This window comes from Lolium rigidum, chromosome 7 (genome assembly GCF_022539505.1).
Source record: "Lolium rigidum isolate FL_2022 chromosome 7, APGP_CSIRO_Lrig_0.1, whole genome shotgun sequence".
Lineage (NCBI taxonomy): Eukaryota > Viridiplantae > Streptophyta > Magnoliopsida > Poales > Poaceae > Lolium > Lolium rigidum.
This window is the reverse complement of record NC_061514.1, coordinates 201762294-201773813: the sequence shown is the minus strand read 5'-3', so window position 1 is coordinate 201773813 and position 11520 is coordinate 201762294. Positions and strand designations below refer to the sequence as shown.

Genomic DNA, 11520 nt, shown 5'->3' with positions numbered 1-11520 from the left:
AAATAGGGTGAGAATACCATTCCATAGCATGTTACATACGATCACATACCATTCAGAAGAACAACATCCTCACGATCACCACAATGAGGAAGACGATGATGTAATCTTTGACCCGACCCTGACGTGTCTCCGGTGCTGCTCCTTGTAGAGCATGCAGTTCCTCCCTGTGCTAATGGCACTGGCTCATCGATGGCCTGATCTGCCAGAAACTCATCTTCCAGGAAGGTGAGATACTCTTGCCGCGCCTCCTCCAATGTTTCATACCCACGGTAGCTGTTGTTGGAGTAGCCACTGACTTGGTCTTAACAGATCCTCCATGAGCTATAGATTCCTCGAACCCGTCCGCGGAACACCACATACCACTAGCATGGCATAAGAAGAACGAGTAATCGATCACATCCATGAACCAATTCATAACAGAGCAATAGAACTACACAAGTGTTGACAACAAATGATAAACTAACAGGGGCATGCATGATCATGCCAAAAGTGGATCACAAGTTCATCCTACACTACTATTGTGTACCACCACAACAAAAGTGGGTGTCATCCTAACACCACAAGTTCACCATCACCTGAGGGGTTAGTATATACCACCTCATCATAGTTACACAAGGGGGCCATCAAATATCTTTCAACCCTAGCTACTGCCAAAATGTACATCATCAACATCAAGTTCATCACCTCCATGCATGCATCCCATAAACACACCCCTCAAGGGCACCACTAGCCAGAGGACGAGGTGTGGCTCGATCATGCCACAAAGCTGCAACCCTAGGCCTTGTGGTCGACGAGGTGGCTCAGCGCCGCCATGACATCATCCTCGGCGAAGCCAAGCATGTCCATGACCGCATTGTACAGGCTAGGGTGCATGCGCGTGTGCTTGTTGTCCCTGATGGCCTGTGCAACGTCCTTCACATCAACAATCATGTTGGTGAAGGCCACCAGCTCGTCGTCGGTGAAGGCACCTCTCTTCCTCTTGCCGGCAGTCGCGTTGTCAGGCGCGTCGGCAACCTTCTCAGTTGGTCCGTCGAGGTTGACCGTGTCAGACTCCTGGGTTTCAGCATCCTCGGGTGAAGGAGTAGCAGCAGCCGAGCCCAGGGCTCACTAGATCCCATGGCGTACTTTCCGATGGCGAGGCCGAAAGAGAAGATGGTATGCATCTCATCGTAGTTGGCGATTGGCACATTCATGTACTCTGCATCCTTTGGATGATCCTACTATACGAAGGGACAATAATGTTAGTTCTGCTCGTCGCTGATCAAAAGAGTTAGTGAGGTGGACTGAGTGTGCTCATCGCGACATGCCGCAGTAGTGCTCACCCTCAAGGATGATGCATTTTGTATCATCGCACCACTGAGCCCCGCTTAGATCACGGAGCTCGGTAATGGTGAGCCACCTCCGCCTCCACTTCCTCGGTGGTTGTACACCTGAGTGGGGCACGCGGAGACACCACTGTGTTCAAACAGGGCCTTCGCCACAACAGTCAGATGGACTTCCTTGAATCCTTTGTCAGTTCCCACTCGGTCTTGATCAAGCTGCACATCTTCTCCAACACGAAGTTGGACATGAATGGAAGCCATTTCATGGTGGCGGTCCCTTTTTGTGAGGCCTTCAAGGCCTTGTCCGCTTCCCTGCGATTCTTGCTCTTCTTTGTGGCGGCCAACCTCGCCGTGACCTCTGCCGCTACCTGAGCCACCAGGTCAGCCACAAGCCCATTGACGGCCGGCAGAGGGGTGACCGCCACCCTGGACTCAAAGAGGGGATGTGAATCGGGAACTTGCGAAGGGATCTAAGACTCCCCAACGCAGACAAGCGCCTGGCTAAAGTCATCACAGAAGGAGTCCTACACACATCGTAGTACATATAACGTGAATCTACTTGGGAACAAAGACATGCCTAAAGTGGACAACACAAACCATACCAACATCATCCTAAACCAGACAAGCAATTCATTGCAACTGTGAACAACACAAAACCTAACAAGATCATGGTAGGTCAACACATTTGGGACAAACAAGCATCCGGAAATGTGTAACACTAGCAAGATCATGATAGCTCGACACAATCTGGACTAACCCCTGCTACAGGACCAAACCCTAGCCAAGATCTGACAACTCCTAACCTAGATCTAAACATAACCGAGGTACCAGGATAAGAGAATCCTTACAATCATCGTCAGAGGTGAAGAAGTTCGCACCGGAAGAAGATGAAGCCGCCCAAATGCAGTCGCCGCCGCCGCTGCCACCGTCGCCGACCGGAGATGCGTGCGTCCCTTACCTGCTTGCCAACGGGAGGAGGAACTCAAAATTTGGGGGAGAGTGGAGGAGGGGGTAGAAATAGGCGATAGGACGCGACGGGAGGTGACGGAATCCTTCCCGCCCCATTTTCGTTTTTTGCCGATGCGCACCGCAGCTCCCGCCATCTCCATCCTCATCTTGGCGCGTGCGCTGAAATTTGCTTTTGCATCAGCTGTGTACGAGATTTGCCTGCACCGTTGGAAACTGTCGAACTAGGCGTTCCTTCAGGTCTGACCCGAGGCTGCTTTGAGAACCGGTTAGTGTAACAACGCGATTCAGTCCAGGCAACCAAACAGACCGAAAATTGCTGGACCGATGCGAGCCAAGTCGAGGCCAGGCAACCAAACATGACCTATGTTTTGTACATTGAAAAGGCTGGGAAAACACTATTTATCATCCTAAAAATTTAAATCACCTGAAAAACCTGTTCTAACTAACGGAATTTCCACGTGGCTGGTGAAGAAACCATCCCTAGCCGCTTACCTCTTTCCGCCTCTCCCAGCATTCCTTCCCACCCTGACGGACGGTAAGCTCACCGCCGGGCCCACCTCCCGACCCGCCCCCACAAACAGCCGACCGCTCCTGGCCGCGACCCACGCCCAAACACACGAGCTCACACCAGCGAGAGAGAAACTACGGTGACTCACTTGGAGGCGAGGTGGTGGTGGTGGTGGCGGGGACGGAGGTGAAAGCAGCGGCGCGGAGGCCTACCCCTCGCTGAGGGCGTCGGCGGGCGGAGGCGCGACGCGGGGCGGCGAGGCGGCGAGGCGCCGTTCCACGCACGGACGGGCACCACGGCGGCGCCGGCGGAAGACAGCAGCGGGGGAGGGGACCCCGTGGCGGCGAGGCGGCGCTGGGATCTGCCCGGCAAAGGGGTCGACAACACGTAATGGCGCTGCACTCTTTGGCTGATGGTCGTTGCGGTGCTGGAATTCTTTTTCGGGATGCTGTTTCGATGCTGGTTGTTGTTGGATTTGGGTGATTCGGGCGAACGTTTACTGATTTATTTGGTTTTTTTCTTCTTCTGGTAGCTGGGGGTGGGTTAGGGTTTCGCGTGTGCGGGGGACGGCAACGGATTTTGAATGGTTTTCCTCTTGTTGATGGTGCTATTTCAAATGCATTTATTTTTAAAATTATTAATGGTAGGCATGGTCGGCGTTCTAAATCGCACTTTCTTTTTCTGTTTGCGTCAATGACTTCGACCATTGTGGTTTCAAGGCGCGTTCGTGCGGATCTTTAAATGATGCGTGCGGAATGAGGGTTTGACTTCAATTACAGGGTGCATTTTTTTAATTATGTGAAATCTTATCCGATTGGCATGTTGTAATTTGCTACAAAGACATGAAGATTTCTACTTGTTATCATGAGGTGTGTTCAACTTAGTGGTGCCCATTTATAAATGTCATGTTGTGCCTTGCCGGAATTCCTTTTCAAATGCAGAGCTTGCTATTCCTCTGCTTTTTTAGAAAATAATTTTTGTCATGTTATCTTAGTGGCCATGATGTAAGGACTACCCCCTTTGAAATTTTAAATTGCACCCCTCGAACGTTATACAGTGTCTGTCTTGACAAATCAAAGTTCATTAAATCTACTAGAATGTTGTTGGTGTTTATTGGCAGGAAAACTTAAGCCTACTTACACATCGGTTATAATACCCTCTTAGGAATTTGGAGCCTGCCATGCTTCATATTCTCGTGACACATGTGCAAATCAGTATAGTCACTTACTTTTCTTCGCTTATGAGGTCAACAATCAAATAACACTTTGTGCTAATTCGTAATTAGGATTTAGAGGGATGAAGAGACAACCAAATGCACCAATTATCTTGAAGTTTTAAAAACGCTCTTGGTTGGAACTTGATAAAAGTTCAATACATGTTTAATTTTCGATGTGTGCTATTAGAGAGTTTAGAATATCCGTCTGCCTGATTGTGATAGCCCTAGATGTAACTCTTGATTAGCATTTTAGGCAGCTTGGTTGGAAACTTGGAATTCTTCTGCTTGCACCAGGGCGTAGTTGCGTGCATGTCATTGCTAATTCATATGGTTGGCTACTTATCCTATTTAATGCTAAAAATATGGTTGAAGCACTATATTTGATTATTGCTGACTCTATGATTGCTCTGCTATTCTCTCTTATTCAAGTTAGACGGGGCTTCCATGCTCCAAGGGCACTGTCTTGCATGTATTTATTTGTTTTTAATTTCCTGCAGCCCACTGGGGAAAGAGGTCGTAGAAATGTCCACAGATGAAGAATCAGATTGTGTGGTTATATGTCCACCCAATGGAGAAGCTCGTCATGAAGAAGTTATGAGTGCCATCCATGATGAAGATTCTCCAAAAGGGAAAGAAGCCCCTACTGTTATAGACTCACATATAGAAGACATGCCTGCAACTCGACATTCAACAAAGCTTGTTAATGAACAAAAGTCTTCTCTTCCAAATTCACCGACAAAGCCTGGTATAGCTGGGCAAAAAGGGTCCAAGCAGACTGTTCCACAGCCATTCGCTCTTGCAACCAAAAGAAGGGTTTCTGGAGAAGTACCTTCTACTTCAGTATCTCATTCAACCAGCAACGGAGAAAAACTTTCTGACAGAAGTAGCAGCTCACCGGCAAGCATGGCAAAGAAGGTGTGGTAGTCATCTGTACTCTCGCTTGCTTCATATTGTGCATGCCTCATCTGCATCATTATCATCTGTATTCTCCCTCAAAAAATAATCTCCTTTATATTTTCTTTGAAGAAATCTCCTGTTTTTCTGTCATCTGTTGGTATTACCTTGAGAAATTTTTGAATTCCGTAATTTTATGGCTAGGGGCTATCTTTCACGTGAAATGGTACTGATATACTTCCTGTTCTGTTATTTGGATGATGTCTTACCGATCTTCAACAGCTATCTGATAGGAAAGAACCACCATCTTTACTTCTCATACTGGATAACATCTTGACTTTGTTGCATACTTGCATGAACCTAAACCGGTTCAAATCGAATTTCTTATCAGCAACAAGAGTCTTATTGTTTACCTGGCTGTGGCCCTGTTTGGCACAAAATCAGGCAGTTCTATTAACAAAATTTACTGGTTATGGATTGCAGAGTCCATCAGTGACACCCAGGAAGCCTCAACAATCTGACAATACCAACAGTCAAGAGGAGGACTCATATTCAGTTACTTCTTCGTATCCTTTCGCTAAAGATATGATCTCGTTGATATTATCCTGTGGGCACATCCACACTCTTTATCTATATGCGTAGCTAAGGATGCAACTACAATTGCGCGTTTTTGTTATTTTGACTCCACAAAATTGCCCCGGAAACTGTTTTTTCAATGTCTTGATAATTTATTGCACGGATCGTGCTTTCCTCATTTATATCGAGCTTTTCCCTGAGCTTCATACAGAACTGTAACCTCGGCAAGAGGTGGAAAAACGAAGAAGACAACAGTTCCTGTTCCGCCTACATTTGTATGTGGTAATCGTCTTGAGAAGAGGGGGGAGGTACGATGCAATTTCAGCGTACTATGTCTGTATGCCAATTGAATTTATTATAGTCTAGTAATCATATTTCTCTATTGTTCAGTTTTACACTAAATTGGAAGAAAAACGCAAGGCTTTGGAAGATGAGAAACTTGAAGCAGAGGCCAGGAAAAAGGTTAGTCTCCTTCAATTTATAGTATTGTTCAGTTGGATTTTGCAATTTTTCGTTTGTTTTCTAATTGCTTGAGCCATTGTGGCTATTCCTAATATATTGGAACTCTACACTAGATGCCTTGCGCTGTTGAAGTATGAAGATACTTTTTGATACTTCATCTCCAAATTGGTTTTGACGAAGATAGTTTTTATACATTTTTTTACTTCACCAAACCGTGAGTGCTGCCTTATCTTTTAAAAAAGTACTACCTATTTGAAAAGTTATGTTTAATAATTACAAAAGGTACATTGGAATGTGCTTGCAGTCTCTTGGTAGCTTCAACCTTCTGAACAGATGTGATGATTTTTTTCTCTTCACGAACATTCAAGTGCGCATAGTGGTGCAAACCATGATTGTCAAGTTGACAAGTCAATTTGACTCGCCTCCTGACCGGCTAGGGGACTAGTCGATCTCTAGTCGGGCTTCCTACGCAGAGGATTTATGAGGGCAGGCTGCAGCTTTTGAAGTCATATAGTGCGTGCTTAGGACTACTTCTAGTGGGCATTACTTATATAAGAATATGTGGTGTTACAAAGATGAATAGCTGATATAAATATCTGGCTTTAGTATTCTACCTCTTAAGCACCCTCCTTTTCTCAATTTCACTCTCTGTTTTAGAGTTTCCTCGATCTGTACTCTGACAGTGTATCATAGGCCACCAAGTCGGGCGACTTGAGGATCGTAGTTGGAGCTAACCGGGCTAGCCGATGGGTCACTTCACTTGCTCCCCTAGTTGAGTCGTTGCACCCATACGGGTTGGCAAAGCCAACTAGGAGCCCAGCCATCCATGCCGATGTTGCTGCAGAACGTCAAGGACGAACTTTGTTTATGGGCTAGAGCAGGTGCCCAGGGCCTACGGGTCGTTCTACCATCCAGCTGGGATTTGCACTGAATTTTTGTTTTCTTAGCTTGTATTCTGTCTCCTAGGAGGATGTAAACAAACTCCTATCTTTTCAATGCAATGAAACGCAAAGGTCCTTTGCGTTTTCTCGAAAAATAAAAGCAATGGTATAAACATGTTGTAAGATGTTAATTTTTCCCAGCAATACTTCAAAGAAACTGCTGTACAGTGAGTATGTTTATATGATGATTCTTTCTAGTATTCAAATTCAAATGATTTTGCTCTCTCTTGTCACGATTCATTCTCATTTGTCTCGCTTCTGTAGGAAGAGCAAGAAACAGTTCTAAAACAACTAAGAAAGAACCTGGTTATTAGAGCAAAGCCCATGCCAAGCTTCTACCAAGAGGGTCCTCCGCCGAAGGCTGAACTTAAGAAGGTAATTATTTGTTTCATTGGTTGTTTTATCTTATCTTCAAAGCCTTATTCACTTTGCTTCTGTTAACCCTTCTAGTATAGTAATGCCTTCTTTGGGTTATCATAGGACTATGGTCAATATTGGGAACCTTGCCCAATATTGTTTCTTTGTATTCTTGATGTATTATTGAACTGCACATTAGCACATGATGTATCTGCTTGACACAAAATGATGGTCCATTTCACTTGTCTATGTCATCCATTAAGTCAGTTTTTGTGTGGTTGAGCATAATTTGAATTCCAGCAGCAATTTGCTTTTCTTAACTCATCAAGGTTCAGATTTTACCCATTCAATTGACTTGAACAACAGAGTGAATCCTTTTTTCATAAGAACAAGTCATCGTGCTCCAATGCTGGTATTTATATTGTTTTACTAGACATGAAGTTCGTAAATTAAAGTCAATATACATATGCTATTGGCTCTTACATTACCAACAGAATCAGATAATGCATATGCACTATTATGTCTTGAAGCATAACACCATAATGTTTATCTGAAGCATTGGCATGCAACCTGCTGATTCGACTGGTGATACGCGTGATATCCTTTCGCATGCACTGGTGTTAGCCTTCATCTTTGCCATTTATTTATAGGTGCCACCAACACGTGCCAAATCACCAAAATTGACACGCAGAAAGAGCTGCAGTGACTCCCCTCTTACACCAGAGGGAGGAAAGGACAGTGCAGCATGTTTCCGGTTGCATCGCCACAGTATTGGGAATTTAAAGAATGGTAACAGCAGCGCTCAGTGTTCTCCCAAGAGCTCTCCGAAGACTGGGGCGGCTACAAAAACCAGAACGGCTAAGTCCGCAATGAAGACTGCGGGGCAGCCAGGTTCTACAAATGTTGCTGTACGGAGCTAACTCTTGCACCGTTTCACTATGATGGCATTTTGCATTTTAATTTTACCTCACATCACCAAAAGACGGCGTTATGTCCCGACAGCATGTGCGTTTTGTTGCTGGACTATTTTTTGCATTCTCCATGTAAGAACCTTGGTACCGAGACCATGTGCTGTTCCATGTTGTAAATTTCTTGAGGTTGTTGTAAGGGGTGACTGAGTCTGTTCTTTCTGTAAGAACTAATGTGGCAGCCGATAAGCTGTTGGAATGACACTGTTGTTGCTGTTGATGTATGTCAGCTGGTCGCAGATCCTGTTGTATTGTATTAACTAGTGAATTATTACGAGCCAGTTTGGTATTGTTGCAAAATATGCCAGTTTCCATCTTTCAAGGATCGTCCGTATGTTTGTAGCTTTGGATATAGAGGTGGTTTTACCACTTCAAAAGTCCCTGAAGATCATACCTCCAAGCTGTATGATATGGTTGGTAAGTGACCTTGTAAACATTGACTTCGGTAACTCTGCAATCTTTCTTTCTCTTCGCAGTGATGATAGCCAACGGAGGAAGCAACAGCCAAAGGCAGATCAAACGCTGCCCAAAGCTCTCATGCGGTTAGTGGTTCCAAGTGCTGCAGACGAACAGTGATACAGTCTCTATCTTTCGCTCACTTTACCAAAGAGTATGCTTCCAGCTTTTTGAAGAGTCAAAATATTTCAAAAATATAATGACATTTGTGAAACCAAATAGCTATGTGGTAATAATAATGATTTTAATGGTACTAATTTGGTGGCATAAATGTCTTGCCCTTTTGTTTAAGCACAGTCGAGCTTTAAAAGGTTTAACTTTTTACAGAAGGTGGAAATACGTCGAGCTTTAAAAAGGTTTGACTTTCTACAGAAGGTGGAAATATGCTCTTTCGTGGACGGATTGGAGTAAGGGCATCTCCAGCGGCGCTGCGCATTTCGGAGGTCCAAACGGACGCGTCGTGTCTGATTGCGTCGGGCCAAATGATCGAAATCGTCCGGGCGTCCGTTTGCATCGGGGTGGCTCCAGCGGCACGACGCATAATTTTTTTTTCATTCATGAAGCCATAATTTGCATTAATAAAAAAAACATAAAAAGCCAGAAAGGCGTGGTAAACGTAGGTGCTGCCTACTAGTCGTCGCTGACGAGGTCAATCAACTCCGGCGTCGGCCATGGAAGCTCGTACGCCGGCGGCGGAGGAGGTACCGCCGCATGGGCAGGAAGCTGTGGCCAGGAATCCCAGGCCGGAGCAGCAGGCGGAGCGCGGTCGTTGGAACGCGTCGGCGTGGCCGGAGGAGTCGCAGGTCTCCCCTGCGCGAGCGCTGACTCGCGATAGCTGCCGCGCGAAGTCGACACGGACGTACCGGCCGACCCGTGCCTTCTTGCCGGACCGCGAGCCGCTAGACTCGTGGTTGTTCTTGGTCTTGCGGAACGGCCAGCATTTCTTCCCCATGGCGTCGGTGGGGTGGATACCGTGGGATGTGGCAATGGTTTGGTCGGGGAAATGGCCGCCGACAGCGTCTTTTTAAGAGGCTCGGACGCCATCTCGCCTTCAATGGCCTGCCACTGCAACGCCGCCTCGCTGCGCATGCTCGCGGAAGCCGAGGGGCGCCATTAACGCGGCCCTGCAAAGGCTGCAGCGCGCCGCTCGCAAGTAATGCCGCGGAAGACGATGCAGTTGTGTCCCTACCTGGCGGGCCCGTGTGACGACCGAGTGGACACTTTGCGCGTCCGCCGAGCGTCCGCAGAGACGCAAACCTGGCGCATATTTGGGCCAGGTTTGCATCTCCGCGGACTGCCCGGTCACTATGCATCGTCCCGCTGGAGGTAGTGCCAGACGCATTTTCGGTCACACCAAACACAAACGGTCGCTCAGCGTCCGTTTGCGTCGCGCCGCTGGAGATACCTAAGGAACAGCTAGAGACTTAGACTCTGAGGGCAGTTCGATTTCGATTAGCACCCCAGAGTCCACCTACTTACCACGTCCATCAAGCAGCTCACTTACATTAACGTCGTACGAAATGATTGTAAAATAAGGTGAATTTGTTATACTGTAGTATTTCTAACCTTTTGAGGTCTTTTTTATTTATAGGATATGAAAAAACATAGGAGAATATGAGAGATATAAGATTGAGACGTCATTTCTACTTAAATCTTATGAGAAAATAAAGTATGTTTGATTGCAGCAAAAAACAAAAAGCTATGAAGTATGAGCTAATACTTTTTTTCCTAGTATATGATCTACAGTTGTACACTACAGTACAAGATTACTATGGAATTAGTTTCTATAGGTCAATCCTATAGGATATATTCCTACGAATCAAATAACTTATGTCAAAATTTACTCTACACAACCTGTAAATCAAATGAGCCCTGAGGTGATGTAACATCCCAAAAATGTCAAAACAAAACAAATAAATTTCCCTAGTTCCAAATTTTGGAACCAACAAAAACTTTTATTAAATTAAGTTTGATGCATAGTAATGTTGCTTAATTCTTGTGCTATTGCCATGATGACTTGTTAAAGTATTTTGAAATGATCTTAAACCCTAAACCTCACCCCTCTTTTCATCACCCAAGTTAAATTAAAATAAAAGGAAATTTAATAAGAAAAAGGCATTTGTGCCTATGACTATTTTTGTAAATCTTTACCCTAAGCTCTTATACTTTGTTTAGAGGTTTGGAAAACCTTCTTACACCTTACCTAGTACTTCTCAAACCAAATCCAAAATGAAACCAAAGAAAATAAAAAAGAAACTAAAAATGCCCTAGAGGCATATGAGAGTAAAATAGCAAATTTGTGAATTTAAGGATCTTGACCCTAAGACAGGTTGTGAATGGTTGGATCACTCCTCTATACCATTTCAACACTCAACAACACCAATTGGGTCAAGCCAAGTCAAATTGAAAATTTCAAATACAACATATGTATCAAGACATATGTGACACATAGCCATTTCACCAAACCTTGACCTATGACTTCAAACCTTGACCAAATGGTGTGAAACCATCTCTAAACCTAATATAACACTAAATTGACCCTAACCCATGCCTAAGTAAAGCAAGGGGAACAATTTACACGAATAATGAAATTTGACATATCACCTCTTATGTGTTATGGCCATTTTTGCAAATCTTTGAACTAGACCATTTGGAATGGTTTCAATGGTTTGGAAATGTTTCTAAACTAATAAGAATCACTTTAGAGTCAAGAAAAGTCAAATCAAATGAAGAGAAATCAATTAGTGAGAAAATCCCATTTTCCCTCACATACACTTTGGCCAATTATGCAAATCTTCACCAAAGACCACCATTGCTTGATCTATGGTTTGTAAAACTCTTATATATCATA

The 11520-nt window shown here is 44.8% G+C and overlaps 1 protein-coding gene across 1 annotated transcript; it reads left to right on the top strand.

Annotated features, from left to right (window-relative positions):
- The first annotated feature begins 1116 nt into the window (after positions 1–1116).
- On the top strand, positions 1117–8513 carry LOC124672444 (protein WVD2-like 2). The gene is made up of 8 exons (XM_047208666.1): positions 1117–1155; positions 2996–3186; positions 4513–4930; positions 5393–5475; positions 5697–5793; positions 5876–5947; positions 7153–7263; positions 7896–8513. Exons 1-8 carry the CDS (start codon positions 1117–1119, stop codon positions 8163–8165), a joined length of 1281 nt encoding a protein of 426 aa, XP_047064622.1. The 3' UTR covers positions 8166–8513.
- The last annotated feature ends 3007 nt before the right edge of the window (positions 8514–11520 follow it).

Coding starts and splice junctions, on each gene's coding strand:
- LOC124672444 (XM_047208666.1), top strand. CDS start 1,117: ATGGCGTACTTTCCGATGGCGAGGCCGAAAGAGAAGATG. Junction 5,794..5,875: donor GTCTTGAGAAGAGGGGGGAG/GTACGATGCAAT, acceptor TCTATTGTTCAG/TTTTACACTAAATTGGAAGA. Junction 7,264..7,895: donor CGAAGGCTGAACTTAAGAAG/GTAATTATTTGT, acceptor ATTTATTTATAG/GTGCCACCAACACGTGCCAA.